Source organism: Helobdella robusta (genome assembly GCF_000326865.2).
Source record: "Helobdella robusta unplaced genomic scaffold HELROscaffold_1, whole genome shotgun sequence".
Lineage (NCBI taxonomy): Eukaryota > Metazoa > Annelida > Clitellata > Rhynchobdellida > Glossiphoniidae > Helobdella > Helobdella robusta.
This window is the reverse complement of record NW_008703570.1, coordinates 5,400,742-5,420,089: the sequence shown is the minus strand read 5'-3', so window position 1 is coordinate 5,420,089 and position 19,348 is coordinate 5,400,742. Positions and strand designations below refer to the sequence as shown.

General features: G+C 32.2%; 2 protein-coding genes across 2 annotated transcripts; one reads left to right on the top strand and one right to left on the bottom strand.

Moving 5' to 3' along the window:
• HELRODRAFT_105332 (hypothetical protein) lies at positions 1 to 11,425 on the top strand. Its single transcript, XM_009010897.1, has 20 exons — positions 1 to 108; positions 1,048 to 1,173; positions 1,641 to 1,695; positions 2,483 to 2,601; positions 2,878 to 2,984; positions 3,172 to 3,407; positions 3,633 to 3,727; positions 3,807 to 4,003; positions 4,599 to 4,673; positions 5,807 to 5,909; positions 6,273 to 6,386; positions 6,792 to 6,945; positions 7,053 to 7,110; positions 7,247 to 7,369; positions 8,372 to 8,460; positions 8,734 to 8,841; positions 9,151 to 9,300; positions 9,795 to 9,925; positions 10,409 to 10,559; positions 10,978 to 11,425. Exons 1-20 carry the CDS (start codon positions 13 to 15, stop codon positions 11,148 to 11,150), a joined length of 2,460 nt encoding a protein of 819 aa, XP_009009145.1. The 5' UTR covers positions 1 to 12; the 3' UTR covers positions 11,151 to 11,425.
• Positions 11,426 to 14,449: 3,024 nt separating this feature from the next.
• HELRODRAFT_63114 (hypothetical protein) lies at positions 14,450 to 18,285 on the bottom strand (the record flags this gene model as incomplete). Its single annotated transcript, XM_009010896.1, has 6 exons — positions 14,450 to 14,640; positions 16,021 to 16,105; positions 16,438 to 16,631; positions 17,772 to 17,859; positions 17,991 to 18,095; positions 18,208 to 18,285. Coding segments are annotated over 6 exons (741 nt in total), but the record flags the coding sequence as incomplete, so codon positions are not given.
• Between the last annotated feature and the right edge of the window lie 1,063 nt (positions 18,286 to 19,348).

Genomic DNA, 19,348 nt, shown 5'->3' with positions numbered 1-19,348 from the left:
CTACGATTTAAAATGGCATCCGATGAGCAATGCTTCTTAAATGTTCGAATTCCTGATGAAAGGGATAGAATACATAAAGATGAATGCTGTTTGTCTTTCGACAATGCGGTATGTATTTGTTAGTTTTAGTTAAAAATGTATCACACTTAGAATAATAGATTTTTGCTTGTCATTGTTTTTTTTATAAAAATTAAAATACAAAATATTATAAAAAAAAGTCTATTACCAGGCATAGTATAGTATAGTATAGTGTATTATAGTCCAATCTCAAACTGATAAAGGCCTGAACTATGAACTGAACAATGTGAGCTTATTTCATATCAACTGATTTCGAAACTTAAGGCAATTGATGAAGCTGGAAAATACATTATTAACTGATTAACAACATATTAACCTAACGATTAGATTAACCAAATACCAAAGAATTATCTTGTGGACCCATTGTCACTCATGTGTCTAGCACAAAACCCAAATTTGGAACCATTTCAGAGAAGCCTATATCATTCATACAGATATTAACTGAAAATGGCTCAACTGTTGCCAAATACCATCTAACTACATACTACATAAACTGAGTCTTGGTTCAACTTTAGTTTGCTTTGACTCAACAACAAAATAACATCAGATATTGATTTGGTTGATTTATCCAATACAGACAGCATTTTATTGGAAAACATGAGACACAAATCTGTATGTCGTCTTCGTAATCATGACAATAATAACCACGTTCACGCAATATGCAATGTAAAGTATAAACAGTGTCGGACCTAAAACAGATTTTTGAGGAATTCCTGACATTAGTATTATTGCTTCCAAAAGCTGACCACAGTAAAAAACTCATTGTGTTCAATTAGTGAGATATGATTCAAATCACATTAAGGCTACGTTATTTAAACCATAACAGTTTTTAAGTCTGTCCTCTAAGAGGATTTTATGACTCACAGTATCAAACATGACATGATGCCATAGTTTGTCTTTAATAAATTTTTCGTAGACACGTTTTTAAGAAATTTTCAAGTTTAATAATTACATTTATTTTTATTCTAGGAAAGCGAAAATGGTTTGTATATTTGTATGAATAAGTTTTTGGCTTTTGGTAAGAGACATCTTGAAACCTACTCAAAGAGGACCAATAGTATGGTGTTTCTCAATGTTAAAAGATTAGTAAAAGAAGTAATTTTTTTAATTTTTTTTCAAACTTCACAACATCAGTTTAAAAAAGGCATTTTGTCATTTTACTATCTAACTTACCATGTTGCTATTTTACAATCAGACTTATCATGTTATTTTTGCTCTACCTGATTCTGCAAATTTCAAATTTAATCTTCTTTTGGATGTTTTCTTTAATTTAATTTAATCTTTCTTTAGATGTATTTGTTATTTTTCCATTATGTGACAAATACATCTAAATCTTTCTTTAAATGTATTTGTTATTTTTCCATTGTTTGACAAGTTTCCAACTTTTTTAAAGTCTGTTTTTTGATGACAAGGTAATGCTCTAAGATCATTAGTCTGAATACTTCTAAGCCACTGTAACATTTTCCATGTGATTTTTAAATGATGGTTTTAATATGTAGCGAAGCCTCAAATTTTAGTATAATGTACTTACTTGTATTTATGAATTTTTGTTTCATTTGAAGAAAGAATGCATTATTTCTGAACCTGAAGCAAAGAAACCAACCAGATTAGCAATTGGTTTGTTATTATTTGTTTGATAAACATGCAATCTTTGTTGGGCTGCATTTTTTTAAATTCTCTATATATTGTATCAAGTTTTATAATGTGAATTTATAACAGATTCTGTAGAAGTTTCTGTTATATTTGCAAGTATTTGACAAGTTATGTTTAAATTTTGTTTGTTATAAAGTACCTAGAAAAGTGGAAAGAAGGAAGATTGAAGTAAAAGAATGGCTAGTAGAAAGTGTTAATGTACTTGTATAAAAGAGCTAGAATGGCAGAATGGACTGCCAATAGTGTTGGAAAGTGGTTTGATGTCCAGGTCGGTCTGCTACAAAGCTTATTCTAGTAAGAAAGAGTATTAAATAGTTCATAAGTCAGTTGGTGGTTCATTATTAGAAATTCTGATAAAACAAAAATAATGTGAACAGGAGATAAACTGAGCCATATAAAAACGGGCTGGTTTCCGTGGACTGTTTGTTGTTAGAAGATGGTGGGGAAATTCAGTTTTACGCTCAAAATGTAATGATAGGTGGCTCAAAAGGAGACCTCGAAAACGTTTAAATATTTTTTTGCAAACAATGAAAGGTGGTAGAAACTATAATGCAGAGCTAAGTTGCGGGAGTACTGAAAAGTGTGTATGTATGTTTCGTGTCTGTACGTATATGTTTTATAGTGTGCATGTGAAAATTATCTTGGAAATTCATTGTCGATTGGAAATTAAACTTTAAAGTTGTTTGTGAAATTTTAACAGAAGCCAAAAAATTCAGCTCACGTTTTTACATACTTCCTGTTTTTAAAAAAGGATTTGAAGGTGGTTTTCCGATGGACGATGATAAGCACGAATATGAGGACATTTATACGATTGTTGTGCTACCATCATGGACTGAATATTCTCTAAACGATTCAACTCTGCCGCCTCATGTAAATTGTTATTTCACTCATCTTGTGCAGTTTATAAACGATGTTTAATATCTTTAGTTAAATACATGTAAAATCCACACAACTTTGATTCCTTAAAACTTGACACACTGATAAGTTAGAAGTATTATTTAAAATATCTAAACAATAAATTACTTTCAAACGCTTTTTAGTTCCTATATTTCAAATAATAATTACACTCACTTATTTTTTTGCCGTTAGCTTGCATCAGTGATTATAACATGACCTGCAAATATATTGCCATGTTATACATGACAGGTGATTGCATCAGCTAAAAGTATCATATCAGCAGAATCGGCTGCCAGAAAAACGGAAATAGAGAATCTGGCTGGAACATGGGATGGAGAGAAAAGATCTATTTCTAAGTTTGTGGCATCAGTTTATCATTAACTCATTTTTTATGGTTCTATTGTTTTTTTAAATGGAAAGCACACAGGTGTATTAGTTATTTTAATTCATAATTCATCTCTGTTAAACAACTTATGATAAATAAAACTAAAAAATTAATGTTTTGTTAGATTTGTTTCATAATTATGCAGTATTGTTTTCTAGATTTGCAGCAGATTTGTTGCAGTTGAACAATAACAAGAAAGTGGCTCCTTCTGGTTGGAAGTGTGAGAAATGTGATAAGGTGGATAACCTCTGGCTCAACCTCACAGATGGTTCGATCTTGTGTGGTAGAAAGTTTTTTGACGGAACAGGTGGCAACAATCATGCCAGTGAACATTATCTAGCCACTAATTATCCATTGGCGGTCAAGTTGGGCACTATCACTAAGGACAGTGCTGGTAGGTGGTTTCACTTTTTTTAGAGTAGTTGAACTTGATGCATTTTTGGTAGCCATTAATTTTTAATGGTCAACTCAATTTGTTTTATATGATATTTGGGGTGGAGTAATGTTTAATTTTGCAGTTTTGTTGTGTATTTATCTTTTTTAATGTTCAACTGAAGATATTTGTTATTTTGCCGCAACTGGACTTTAGCATTTAATTTTAATCATTTTTTGTTGTTAGATGTTTATTCTTACGCCGAGGATGATATGGTTGAAGATCCTTTTCTCGCTCATCATCTTGCTCACTTTGGCATTGATATCATGAGAATGCACAAAGTTTGATATATTTTTGTATTAAATTTCACCCTAAATGTATTCTGAATTTCAACCTAAATGTATGAAAATATAAATTTAGACTGAAAAGACGATGTTGGAACTGGAATTGGACTTGAATCAAAGAGCATGGGAGTGGTCAGCATTAACTGAATGCCACAGCCAACTGCAACCCATCTATGGTCCTGGGTATACTGGCATGTACAATTTGGGAAATAGTTGCTACATCAATTCCGTCGTACAGATGCTATTTAATTGCCTTCCATCCTTTGTTGAAAAGTTAGTGACATCATTCCCAGGTGGAGTCATCTTGTAGAATATTATTCACATTCTGAGTTTTTAAACTTAATACATAATGAATTTTGTTTTCATTTTAATTTTCATTGACCTAAAGTTTTTCCAAGTGATGTTTGCTGTAGTTTCATTTTCTGGAATTTTTTAATTAATCTTCCTAAAATTAATTTTATCGCCAAGATATTATGATAAAATTTTTAATTATGTTTCAATATTTTGTTAGGTCCAACAAATTCAAAATTATTAAGATATTTTTATTTTGACTCTTTCAACAATTCATTCCATAATCCATCCCAAAATCCATTTCACTATCCATCCTACAATTCATTCTACAATCCATCTCTTAGTCCATCCCACATCCCACATTTCATCCCCAATCCAATCCTTCCCATCATCCATCTAAAATTTGTTTTTACCAGAAATAGATTCAAACTTCACAAAACACTATCAAAAATTACTCTCTGCATACTTGCACTGAAGTTCATAAGATGTGTTGTATCATTCAGCAACCACATTTAAGAATGCCTGGTGTCATCTGTCTTTTTTAAAATTTTGTAACATACTGCTCATTGATTGACAGGTACTACACACCCTCAGAGAAAGTTTTCAGTGGGGCGTCCTATGAAGATCCAACCTCCAACTTCAACGTTCAGATGTGCGTTGCCCACATTTCAATACTCATTTTCAATTGAACTTTCATAATTGACACCGTATAATGAGAAGAAAAAGTGATCCATTGAGTTTCTTTATGTTAATTTTTTGTTAATGAATTTAATGAAAAGTTCACTAATTTCATTAAGGAAAATTTTGATTGGATTGTTAGAGTGTTAAAGAGACACGAATATGGCTTGTGGTGAAGCAGGAAGCACGACGCTGCCATGCTTATTAGGGTTGTCGACGCCGCTCAGAAAACGAAGCACTGCGTCGCTCACTCGCTGTTAATATTGATTCAAGCTCTCTAAAAACTCCCAAATGACTGCAATTAAAGTCTGTCAACGCAAAAAAATCTTTCCTTTCAACAATGTAATGAGATGCGTTGCGGGCTACGACTTACATCACGGATTATTTAAAATCGATTAACGTTGATGTTCTTTCATGTTACCCCGCTTCAAAAAGAGAGTGAACGAATCCCAGCCGTCCACGTCTTTTCGATTGTGCATTGATGTCAAGTATACAGAAGTAACTTACTACCAGAGATAGTTCATGGCTCGAGTCTGAACAAACCAGGGAATGGATATTCAACAATCAACAAAGGTGATTTGAACTCACCAACTACAAAGAAAGAAGTTGGTGTCTCAATACATGACATGCTAATATGAATCATCGAATTAGAAATAATAATAAACACAAAGTATAAGAGCAACACTCAATCCTGGCACTGTCGAAACTTTCAGATGACTACACTGCTTTTGAGTGTTACCATCTGTCTTCGTGTAAAGTTTCGAAAATGAAAAATATTAAAAACCAGAAAATATTTTTTTCATTAATATCTTAACGAAAAATATGAAAACAGAAAATTTTAAACCAAATAAATTAAAACTTCTGATTGAAATGAAGAGTCTGTGAAAAAGAACAATCATGGAGGAAATTCTAAGCTTTCATAGTCTCTAAAAATTTTAAAATAAATAAGTTATTTATTCCAGTTCAATGATGAATAAGTTAAACTCCGTACTAGTTTTGAAATTTATATGTCGAATCGCTCATCGCTGGTGCTGCAAAACGTTGTGTCTGAGTTATCAAGTTGAATTGGTTCCAATAATTTTGCCGCCTATCTGCATTGCCCAACAGGTGCAAGCTGGCCCATGGTTTGTTGTCTGGTGAGTACAGCCGTCCATCTCTGAAAGACGCCTGCAACAGTGACACGCCCACCTCTTCCAATCACTCGTGCCAGGTAACAAAACTTTTTCAGCATTTTCCCTGTCACATTTCAATTCATTAAAACAAATGAGTTTTAACCTTTACCTTATATCTATTAAATGTGCGTTATTTTAGCTAGTATAACTGAACCAATCTTTATTTGCCATTTTTCTTTTGAGATTTTTATTTCAAAGATACTAAGTAATTGTTTTTGGAAATATTTTTGAGGAAAATTTAAATTTTGAAAGCTAAAGCAGCTAATTAACTGAAATGAGATATTTATGACTACAGCAGTTTTTAAATACTTCTAGGCTCATCCTGTTATGTTTCTTTACATAAACTGAAAATATTTATTACACTATTTATTACAAGGAATAATTTTGCCAATTATTTAAAGGGCATCAAACCTCAAATGTTCAAGAACCTGGTTGGTCGGGGACACGCCGAGTTTTCAAGTAACAAGCAACAGGACGCTGCCGAGTATATGCTCCATCTTTTCTCCGTCATTGAAGTGATTTTTTTCACTTCTTTCCGTCAACATTTTGTTTTTATTACTTTTTGGACTTTTTTCAATAAAAGTTGGAAAAATTCTTCAAAGTGGAAAAATGAAAAGTTTAATCTTTCAACCGTAGTTGATTCAAGTTTCAGATCGTTCAAAATTATTTTCAGTAATTTCTTCACGTGCGTTTTTTAATCAATTTTTTTGACAAATGAATATTATATTTTGATTTGAATGGCTTCAAAAAATCTAGAAAATTAAACCCTTTTTTATAAATGGCTTTTAGAGTAATTAATTAATAAATAAATAAATTAATTAATAAATTCTGTTTCATGGTTTGAATAAAGTGTGATGCTTCATTTTCAAGGTCAATTCTTCAACTTTTATTGCACGGTAATGATTTTTTTCATCCCTTAGCGCCACTGTGTCGGGTCATCGAACCCAACCGACCATTTGAGGTTTCAAATTGAGGAGAGAATTCAATGTTCCGCATCGAATAAAGTGAAATATGTAGAAAGGAAAGATTTCATATTGTCTTTGTCAGTTGATGCAGATGATGCAGTTAACAAAGGTTGGTGAGGATCATGACGTACAGTGGAGCTATTTATATTTCATTTCATGTGGTGACTGAATATTTATTTGATTTATTTGATATTCTTAAATTATTCTATCAAACAGATGATGTTCTCGTGTATGAAGAAAGGAAGAAAAAAGCTGAGGCTCTAGGACAAAAACTGTTTATGAAATTTAACTGTTTTTTTTTTGGTTTATGTTAAGCTTTTTTTAATCTTGTTTGTGAATGTGTTTTGTAATTAATTCTTTAGCTCTTTTACATTTGTTGTCATTTATGCTAAATAACTTTCAACCACAAGGGACTGTGCTGAGACGGTGAGGCCGAAGATCCTGCTGTCTTCGAGCATCGCTTCCTTCGCATCGCAGTGCACCGTTGAAGATTTCTACAGCAGTGCCATCAACGGCAAGACAACTGCTTTTAAGTCTGTGTACTCATTTCTAATGTTTGAATCCGTTGTTGTTCAAAAAAAATCATGGTTGTTGTTATTTTCTACTTTCTTGAACAGTCTTGAATCGAGTGTGTTGAATTTTTGAGTGACGGTAGGATATGATGCAGGTAGTTGAAGCGGATCTGTTTTTGATGAAAGATTGTAGTTCCTGAAGTATCAAATCGACAGGCTTTTGAAATACAGAAATTCATAATTTTGTCTTTAAACTTGTTTCGACCAATAGTAAACTTCTTTGTCAGTAGATTTAGTTTGATGTTCAGATACAAGTTGCTAGAGATGCATTTTGTATAGTTTTTAACTATCAGTTAATTATATAAATATGCTATAGTAGCCACTAGTTGATAACTACTTTTTAGCAGTCAACACCTAGATACTAATTAAATTATTTCAGAGTAATTAACTCTGGTAGTTGAAGCGGATCTGTTTTTGATGAAAGATTGTAGTTCCTGAAGTATCAAATCGACAGGCTTTTGAAATACAGAAATTCATAATTTTGTCTTTAAACTTGTTTCGACCAATAGTAAACTTCTTTGTCAGTAGATTTAGTTTGATGTTCAGATACAAGTTGCTAGAGATGCATTTTGTATAGTTTTTAACTATTAGTTAATTATATAAATATGCTATAGTAGCCACTAGTTGATAACTACTTTTTAGCAGTCAACACCTAGATACTAATTAAATTATTTCAGAGTAATTAACTCGTAGCAGTTACTACTACTCGTTACGGATGTTTAGATATGTATGTTTAGTTTCGTAAATAAAATAAATTTGTGGCTTCTTTAGCTTTAATTCAACTGCAAAATGAATCGCAATAACCTTCATTGCTAGTCACATTTTGTCGAAACTGGCGCGTTGGTTGGCTTAAAGGAACGTGCTTCCTTAGTAATTTTGCTGTTGTCATGAATCTTTGAAAGTTTTTATTTCTATTTTTTATAGTTGCGTTTTTTCCAATACTTGATATTGTTTGATGAACAGGACTACTAGGTTTAAAACATTCCCAGAATTTTTGTTGATTCAGCTTCAAAAGTTCACTATCGGCACAGACTGGCTTGAAAAGAAATTAGGCTAGACATTTATTTTAAATTTGGCAAACTTGATGGTAATAATTAATGATCCTAAATTTCACTCATAGTTATTTAATTTTTGTTATTATTTTACCTGAGACATTCTACTGACATTTTAGTTTTCATGATTTTGTGGTTTTAGACTGTTAAAAATAATAGCAATTTTTTTAAAGAAATGTGTTCTCATACCATCAGTTCTTTTCATGTTATATAATGAAGTTTCATAAAGTTGTGTGTTCATTAACGTTTTTGATAAATTTTGTAAAATTGCAGACGTGAGTGTTGACATGCCTGACATCTTGGACATCAGTCACTTGAGGGGCAGCGGTCTGCAGCCTGGAGAGGAAGAACTGCCCGATGCTACAAAGTGTGGAGATGTCCGTTAGTATCCTTCATTATCGTCCAATGTGTTCTCACTATCACCCCTCAATTGTTCATTGGTGTTGTGTATTTTACCATTTTTTTTATGTCTCTTCAGTATCTTAATATCTTAATTATCTATTATCTTTCAATGAGTTTTTATTTTCTTCTGCGTCTTTTATTACTTTTCATCATTTTTTACTATTTTATTAGTGTTACTTGCGTGCCGACTGTTCTTCTTCACTAATTAGGTTGTTGCCTGTGCCACAACTCTGCTAACTTTGCAGACGACACTAGTGTGTTTTAAGTGTGATCATTAAAAAATTTCAGCCAACGAGCCGGTTTTCGATGAAAATATTGTCTCCGAGATGGTCATGATGGGTTTCCCGCTGGAGGGCTGCAAGAAGGCAGTCTACTACACAAAGAGCCAAAGTCTAGATGCTGCCGTTGACTGGATCATGGAGCACATTGCCGATTCTGGTTAATCACAAATTCAAATGCATGAAATTTTTACTGTTTCACGAACGTTCTGTCATTTTTGGTTTTATTTTTTGGTTACTGTCAATAATTTTTATGATTCTAGTTTCCAACACATTTCAATTTTTTTTATTTTATTGAGGTGGGGGGAGGGAGTAAGTTTTATCAGTATCGAAATTAAAATAATGTCTTATCAAATGTGGATACTCTAATTTGATTGAAGGAATGAAAGCGTTATAATCCTTTTTACAAATCTGTTAGAAAATATTAAGTCTTGGGTAAGTCATGAAAGTTTAAGAGTAAGTCATGCTGTGCAATGAAGGTGTGGGATGGAGGAGTTGTGGAAGGATTTGTAAATTATGAATGTTGACTTAGAAGACATAACCTGAAAAGTAGAAGTATATGTTTATAAAAATGGTGGCCATTAAATGATAAGTAATGCAAAGCAAGTTTAGGCGGTAATTAATATATTCATCTGATCGTAACTCATCAACTAGATCTCTCAAGTCCCATGGTTCTCAACGCGAAAGAAGTGCCAAGCGAGTTCATGGCAGATGAAGAGGCACTGCTCACCATCACGTCTATGGGATTCACAAGAAAAATGGCCTTGACCGCTCTCCAGGCCACCGTTAGTTTTTTTGAATTTTGTAAAAGATTTTGAAATTCTCCTTTTTTTGTTATCCCTAATTTTTAATTTCGTTTCAATTATTCTAGATATATATGTATTGCTTAATTTTTCAGTTGATATTTTTTATTCTTGGTTATGTGTAAATCCCGTTGAATTAGTTGAGATTTATTCTGTTCATGAGGCCATCCATAAATTAATATGTTATTGCTAGGATGAACCTTTTTACTTTTGTAAATAAAACTGTTCAAAAAAAAAACAAAAAAAATTACCGAGACAATTTTGTGCCGTTAACAACGTGATCAGCAGTAATCATCGTCACTTTGATGTTCAGTTTGCCACTTCAGTTATTCACAAATTTCAATTCAACGCTTATTATTTGCCTTATTCTTGTTTAATGTTGATATGAATCTTTACCCGGGAGATTCATATTTATGTGTGTGTTTGTGTGTGTGATAAATGCGTGTGTGCGTGCGATTTAACAAGGACAACAACATGGAACGTGCCATGGATTGGATCTTCAGCCATCCCGAGGCGACGGATGCCTCCCTGGAGCAGCAGCAGCATCAACTCAGCGCGAACCAGCAGCAAGTTAGCGCACCACTCTCGACTCCCAAGTTAACTGATGGTCCCGGAAGTTAGACAAGTTTCATTTTCTTCGTTAATCATCGTTTATTTATCATTGTTATTACATTATATTTATTTTTATTGCTATTGTTGTTATTATTATTATTTTTATTATTATAAAGTGTTATTGTTAATTTCAATAGCGTACAAACCTTTCTATTTAACTTTTTGGTGATTTTAATTTAGTTTGTTTCGCGAGAGAAAAAAGTTTTTTTTGTGAAATTTTTAAATAAGAGATAAATTAATGTATTCCGCTTTCATTTTTCCATTTTTTTTATATAATATTAAGAACGATCTTTGGCGTATGACCCATTAAATTAAATATAGTTAATTAATTAAGCAATCAATTAATCAATCAATCAATCAATTATGTTTTAAAATTATGATAACTATAGTTTAAAATAAATCATGGAATTTCGTTGACAAAGGGTACAGATTGACTGGCATGATCAGCCACATGGGTTCATCATGCAAGTGCGGTCACTACGTCTGCCACATCTTGAAGGACGGCAAGTGGGTCATATACAATGACGAGAAGGTAGCCCTCTCAGAAAAGCCTCCCAAAGATCTTGCTTATTTGTACTTGTATCAAAGAATCTAAATAATTTCGCTTATTTGTTCGTTAGTCAAAGAATCTAAATAGTTAAGTCCACTAAATAATTTCCATTTCGTCTTTTGGTATACTGACAACGACTGAGTAATTTAATAAGTAAAACTTTTGTTAATTTTTTAAAATTTTCTGTCTATCGATTTACGTTTGCTGTCTGTTCACATTCAGTTTATCTGACACAAATTGAACTTAGTAAGGTGAAACCAATTTTTATGATCAATGTGTTTTAATGTTACAAATTGAAATAAAATACTTATACAAAGTTGCGTTTGCGTTAGTCACCGCAAAACTTGATAGAAAGTAAAACGACAATTTCAATTATTGACTTCGAACTGTTTTTTATTAATTGTGATCACTTGATCAACTGAATCGGATTTATATTTTATTTTTAGAGTTTTAATTTGTCTTCCGTCGAAAATGTGGCTTCGGTCTGAAAAAGTTGTTAAACTGGACAAAAATAAATTTGTGCTCGTGATTTTATTTTCTTTATTTTTCTTTATTTTTTTAGGAAGATCGTGATATGAGCTACAGAGCGATCGGCCGATGTTTTGTTTTGTTTATTAAGGATATTAACATAAATAAAAAGTTGAATATCTCATTTTGTTGTATGCTGCGGTCGGAAATGTTAATTCTCGAATTACAAATGGAGATAAACATGCTTCTAATTTTAATTCGTTTCTTCGTAATTCAACTTAGTGGCGCGCTGCTCAACGCCCACATAAATTTTACAGCAATGTTAATTTTCTTCACTTTATATTAATCACAACGCTAGAGATTTAGTGTTTTAAAATAGCGTGTGCAGATTCTGTGCATATTATCATTATTATTATCATTATTATTTTATTATTATTATTGTCTGTCCATCACGGTCTAAACTGGTTTGCAGATGATTTCAGGGCCCATCCGAGTCCAGAGAAGATCATCCAAGAAACTTTCTAAGGATATGAGCAGTTCCGAGCAGAGCAATTTTTTGAATTTCTTCTTTTGTTGGTTTCCCAGGAATCATTTCAAGATTTTTCATTGTCACATTCCCAATGATTCCTAAAGCTCCTACGACTATTGGTATTACTTTGCATTTAATGTTCCACATTCGTGAAATTTCAATTTCTAGATCTTTACACTTGCATCTTTATTATTATTATTATTATTATTATTATTATTATTATTATTATTATTAATATGAGTGTTCGTTTGGCGCTTTTTCAAATCTCAAAAACGCCATTAACTAAAATCTTAAATTATCCAGAGAAAATAAACAAGCTTTCAATTCTTTTCTAAACATTGCAAGGGAGGGAGAGCCAGATCACGTAAATCTTGTGACAGACTATTCAAATCATCGATCCAACAATAGCAAAATTTCTTGATCCTATTTTCAATTTAGCGTGAGCAGATCTAAACCATCTGAACGCAATCCAAGTCGATGCATTGAGATATCCCTCTGAACAATTTTATCTTGAAGGTATTTGGGAATCAGGCCATTCTGGCATTTATAAACTATAACAGCAGTTCTGAATACAACTCTTTTTTTAACTGGTAGCCAATGCAATTCACTCAAAACTGGAGTAAAATGTTCAAACTTTGAGGATCCATTACAATCTTTGCAGCCCGATTCTGTACTGACTGCAGCTGACTAGTCACTTTATTTGCAGTGCCCCAGAACAAAACATAGCAATAATCCAACTTTGAATGTACAAACGCATGTACTAGACTTAGTAAGATGTCCTTAGTAAGATCACGCATATGATAATAGCATTTCCTTGCATGTGCTCTAACGTGGTATTGCATCAGTAAATTACTGTCCAAAATCACTCCTAGATTCTGCACAGATGTACAAACGTAAATTGAATTACCATCAATATTAACCGATTCAATGTGTTGCCATGTGCCAACTTTCATACAAGAAACAAAATGGGACCGAGAACAGATCCTTGTGGCACACCAAATTTCCCAACCTTAGTCGGAGACTGTAACTAATCTGCTGAGTACGACCAATTAAATATGACTCAAGCCATTTGAAAGCAGTCTCTGTAACACCACAGCATTTAAGTTTATTAGCAAGTAATTTGTGATCAACACAATCAAATGCTGCGCTCATATTAAGAAGAGCAAGAAGTGAAACATCATTCAATCCCATGGATTCAAACAAATAAGACGTCACATCAATAAGTGCTATTTCCGTGGAGTGAAAATGTAATAATGGCGAAAAATTATATACATCTAAATATTGTACAAACTGCATTGCAACTACACGTTCAATCAATTTTGAAATGAACATTAGATTTAATACGGGGCGATAATTATTTATTTCATCTTTGTCAGGACACTGTTTTTTTTAAACTGGTTAACCAGAGCATGCTTACATGAAGACGAAAAAATGCCAGTACTTAAACATAAATTAACAAAAAAGGTTAGAAATGGCAAAAACAGATACAAACGTGTCTTATTAAATTTGATTGGTATTCAATTCAAACGACATGACTTTGTGGGTGATTCCAAAATGATCCTCTTGTTAATATGAGAAATTATCCAACAATTGTTTAACATAAACGTTATGAAAAAACTCTTCCAGTGAAAAAAATTTATTTGTTTCGTTTATAACCCTTCCAATCTCATGTTTGAAATATTCAGAAAAATCAGTAAGACTATGTTGATAAAAAGATCCTAGTGAATCCAATGAAGATACTCTACAGAGTACTTTGTTTACAACACTCCATAATTTTTTAGGTTGCCTTTATTACTTTCAACCAAATTCTTCCAATATTTATTTAAACATTAAATCAAAAATGTGACATAATGATTAGAACAAAAATAAATGTATATACATATATATATATATATATATATATATATATATATATATATATATATATGTATATATATATATATATAGGCAGTATTGTATGAATTCTACCGAATTGTTGGCATTAATCAATTTAAAGTTTGTCTTTCCAATTTTCCTTGCAAGTATTTTCTTGAAATTGTTCAATTTATTGAAAATAAAATTATTTATCCAAGTTCATTTGTTACCCGTTATATTGTAAAAAGTTCACAAATCTAATATTGCTCAATTTTACTGAATGACGATTAATCCTTTTGCCAGATATATATTTCTTTATTGTAATCAGTCATTAGAACAAATTTATTTTTACGTTTTAAACAAATGTGAAATTAAAAAATATTGAATTGATGCGCGATTAAATGTGGTTAATTATTAATAATATTTTACAATATTATGTAATGCTTCATCCCCTAAAAATAAGGCAAAGTTATTTAATCCGTCAAAATTTTTTTTACAAACGGGCATTGTTGGTAGCATTGATTATACCGGCAACTAATTCACGACCGCTTAGAACTATTTGTGAGGGAGGCAAGATGTATCCACCATCGCCAATTGTCTTCGGTCTCAGCAGTATGCCGTACGAATAAGAAACGTTGTGCTTCATTTTTGACCAATCCATGCTACTTCCTTTACGGAACTCGTCTGTTCAATTATTATTTTGTTCGTTCACTGATTTGATGAAAATGACTCAACAACCGAATCCTAATAACAACTTTGAATACAAATTTATAGAGTTGCAATGGTTCATCAAGGCTGTAAATGTTGATGAACCGATTATTACAATGGTTATAGCATTAATATTCTAATGCTTTTGCAAACCATGTTTTAAAATTTTTGAACTTATAACTAACAAATTCTTATGGCCATGGTTCTGATCGTGTAAATTTGATTATTATAACATTCAAAAATTCAATATTACGAATGTAATAAACAAGAAACTTTTTTCGAACCAAACAGTACTGATTAAAAACGCCTAGGTGTAGTATAAAAGATGCTGCAAATATGGTAAAAAATTGGTAAAAAAGTGACTGTTTGTTCTGTGGTCTATGACTCTAGGGAAAAGCTCAGAAGGCCACATTTTGAATACAAATGCATTAGGCTAGAGAGGTTCTGCCACGACTCTATTGCATGCTTATTTAAAATTCTTTTCAAATTTCATTCTTCAAAGCAATTTTGGAACTAACTAACTTTCGAGTGTACTACCGTGAGTATTCAAGAATAACGTAATTTTCCGTCAAACATTTGAACGAATGAATCACATGATTTTTCGTTAAACGTTTGAGTGAATGAACTGAGTCACGTGATTTTTTTGTCAAACTTTCTAATAATTTTTAAATAAGGCGACGTGATAGCCTAGCGGTTAAGGCGCCAGTCCTATTTCGCAGTGTGTACCTACTGTACAGTGACTTGGCTCAAAAATGACAAAAAGATCCCATCGTCTACCGCCTGTATCATGTTTGATGCGTTGTTAAGCACGTGTTCATATACGTTGTTTGTGCGCTGTTGGTACTTTAAAACTTTGGAACAGTGCGTGAAAGTTTAAACTTATAAAATCTTTTTTAATGAGTCGAAAGCGCGCGCGTTTTTGGAGAATGTATGAGAGCTCCAGATTTTGACAAAATATGAAGCATGCAATGAATCCGTTTACTATTTAAAAGTGAATATATTGTTTTAAAACCTAAACTTTTACCCTAACCCTCTCGTATTTTTAGTTGCAGTACTACAACAATAGTTAGAGTAAATATTTGATTAGTTTTACGATGAAGTATTTAAAAAAACATGAACTGCAACAGTAAAAAATGCGATCACGAATTAATTTTCGTGAGTATCGATTTTGGTATACTATTTGGCTTACTAAATATATAATCACAACTAGTTTGCACCACAATGTGCCATCTGCTGTTTATTTTTTCCGCCAAAAACCATTAAGGCAAGTTATTATTTTTGAAAAAAACTCATTTTATGTAAATATAATGTTTTAATGGAGATATTTGAATGTTTGAACGTTTTGAAAAATCTTACGTAAAAGATCACAGGCTTTGCCAACTTGAAACTCCGAGTTTGTCTCTTTTTTGATTGCATTCACTGCTATGTTTGCAACACGAGCCTTGAGTGGCAGAAAATATCAGAATTTGTATAATTATGTTTTTCAAATATAAATTAACCTTTTTATGAGTATACATATGTACTATGGATATATAAGGATGAATATGTTATTAACATATATAATTGGCGAAACCTATATGAATGATGAAATATATATTTTTATATTTAACTGAAGTCAATTAATAAAATTGCAAAATCAATTTTCAATCAATGAAAAATACTAAAAAAAGTTAACAAACATTAAATAGCAAGATTATTTTTTGCATCAATAATATTTGGCCCAATCAAAATATTCTGTGGCAAGGTAAAGATTAAGACTATCGACAAAGGTACCATTTCATTGTAGTTGGGAGCGGTATTGTTGCAACATGCGTAGGGAATCAACCACATCTGTCCGTAGGCGTGAACAGAAAACGACATGAAAACAGGCGACGATGTGAACACTTTTCGAACGGCTTTTGTTTCGTTTTCAGAGAAGTGCTCAGTGCCAGCGTATTTTTCGCTGCATATCTTATTGCTGTTTGAATCTGGATGAAATTAAATTCCTTTATTAAAATATATTTAAAAGAAAAATTTACACTCAACATACATGAATTAAAAAAAATAAAACCGGCTAGGCAACCCATTCCAGACAGCAGGACCCATTATGGAGCATACTCTTTGGAAATTAATGAGTGGATGATGGCAAATAGGTTTAAATTGACCTAGGACCAAAAGCCAAGTTTGTGTCAGGTACAAGCAGCAAACCCGAATTGTCAGAGCGCAGTGTTTGACTCAGCATTGGCATTGTTCTAGGAATGACTCTGTCAGTTAAATATATAGAGCAACTCCCGTAATACACTTAAAAATTGTTAAACATATCTTAAAAATAACTTTTTGGTACACCGGAAGACAGTGAAGAGCATCAAAATTGGCTTGGTCGTATTCAAAGCCACCTGAAACTAACCTTGCAGCCCAATTTTGAACTGACTGCAGTCTAGCCATATTTACACTAGACGGGCCGTGATATAAACTATTGCAACAATCTACTTATAAGTGGATAAAGGAATGAACAAGACATTAAAGATTATGCTTGTTTAAAGATCGCTCGATGAGCCTAAGCCTACATAATTTTGTCCAGAGCATTCTATCCAAATTGCTATGGTGTGAACGTTAAAAGACGTGTTAATATCAAAAACAAATCTTAGGTTGCGTATAGATGTGCGAAATAATTCAATGTCAGAATCATCAAGTCTGATAGACTCAATGTTCATTTTTCCAAATGCTGCCTTGTGCCAACCAGTAAAAACTGAGTTTTAGATTGATTCAATTTAAGCCTATTTGCCATCATCCACTCATTAATTTCCGAAAAACATGATTTAAGTCTACGCTAGCAATGATCTGAATATTATCAGCATAACCATGACGTTTAAAATTATGTCTGTCGATGATATTGAAAACACCTGCAGTGCACAACACAAAAAGGTGGAGGCCCAGAACCGACTCCTGCGGAACACCATGTGACAAAGTTTCAACAGGTGTCAAGTTAGGTCTAAACAGAATATACATATATATATATATATATATATATATATATATATATAATATATATATAATATATATGTGCGTGTATATGTATATGTGTGTGTGGGCGTTTGTATCGATAATATAATAGTGCAATATATTACGTATATAGTCTGCGTCAAAGTTGTAGTTAAGGTTGATTCCAACGCAGAGTTTGCTCAATTCTCTCATGTTCTTCACCCAAAGTCGATCCTTAAATAAATAATTAATTTGATAAATAAATAAATTTATTTACTTTTTATATAAATTTAATTTTGCAAGTAAAATTTTTAATTTTTGTAACAACAATTTATGAAAGAAATCTAAACAAAGATATCATCTACCTTTGACATAGAATGCGAATAGCCGTCTGGATTAAGATTTGGAACAATGATGAAACGGTACTTACTCCTTAAAGTTTTGGCTGGACTGTCAGACGAAAAAACGATCTAAACAATTAATAAACATTTTTCATCAGCATTCAATCACGGTTTGATTTGTTATATGTTGATGTCATATGTTTGATGTTGTATATAATAATTATTAAATTAATATGCATACGTAATCAATAAGGTAGAGGATAGAGGCGGATGTTATCCACTCCCTTGCTCCCATGTTCCCATCTATCCAAATTAAAGGCAGTTTTCTTTTTTCTGCATTGATCTGTTGTTAAAACAATTTAAAACATTAAAGTAGCCAGAAGCGAAGACTGGACCATTAGGCAAAGACTAACGTAGATGGAGCAGATGTCCAGCCCCTTGTATGTCTTTCCCAAAGAAACGTCCAGAGTGAATGTCGGCTCCGAATTTACAACATCTGCAAGCCAGTTACACTGCTGCAATTTTATGTTTTTAATGTTTTTGTTAGTCTCTTAAAAAAGCGCCAAATGCGATTCACACCACACACCTGTCGATGCGTCAGGTAAGCATCGTGTTTGAAGGTGACGTCTGGAAAGTCAATTTTTCTTCTTGGTTTCGAAGCGTTGTTGAAATGGTGGCTGGTAGATGGTGCTTCAGACTGAAATTAATTTTATAGTGTTACTAATTTTAACACTCAAAACTGTCTTAATCAGTTCTAATGAAAGATAGGTGATGAAACATTTATGGCGCAGTTGATGACGATTGAGAGATAAGCCATGTCATCAAATGCTTTTATTTATGACTTTTGTTTTTGACGTTTTAAAATTTCCATTAATGTGCTTCAAGTTTTTATAAGTAGTATTATGATAATGACTGATGATTACCTCGTTTAAATTGTTATCTTCAATCTTTGATGCATTTGGGACAACAAATCTGAAAATATATATAAAACAGACTGATCAATATTTAAAAAATGAATTCCCATATAAACATCAAAACAATAGTTTTTATTATATTCTAAAGTTATAAATTATTATTTTTTAACATATTTCAAGTTCGCACTTGCATCCATTTGAAGAGTTGAAAAATGATCAAGCAGCACGACTAAGATAGCCTACATAGCATACAAAGTGAAAACATTAAAATATCAATATGATAAACATAAACACCGTTATAATTTTTATTTTAAAGGTTTGTTTATGAAACATTTACATTGTTCTGTTCAACCAACTGAAAACCGTTGTATATGAAGTTCACGCGTTTAGAAAGGTTTTAATCATTTCAACATCCAATTTTTATTATTAATTTTTTTAACTCTTGGCAAATTGGCTATGCTAGTAGGA

What these genes read in the sequence shown, in the direction of transcription:
- HELRODRAFT_105332 (XM_009010897.1), top strand. Translation starts at nt 13, where the DNA reads ATGGCATCCGATGAGCAATGCTTCTTAAATGTTCGAATTCCTGATGAA. An exon ending in GTTTGTCTTTCGACAATGCG is followed by an intron (nt 109 to 1,047) that starts GTATGTATTTGT and finishes TTTTTATTCTAG; the next exon opens with GAAAGCGAAAATGGTTTGTA. An exon ending in GTTAACTGATGGTCCCGGAA is followed by an intron (nt 10,560 to 10,977) that starts GTTAGACAAGTT and finishes TCGTTGACAAAG; the next exon opens with GGTACAGATTGACTGGCATG.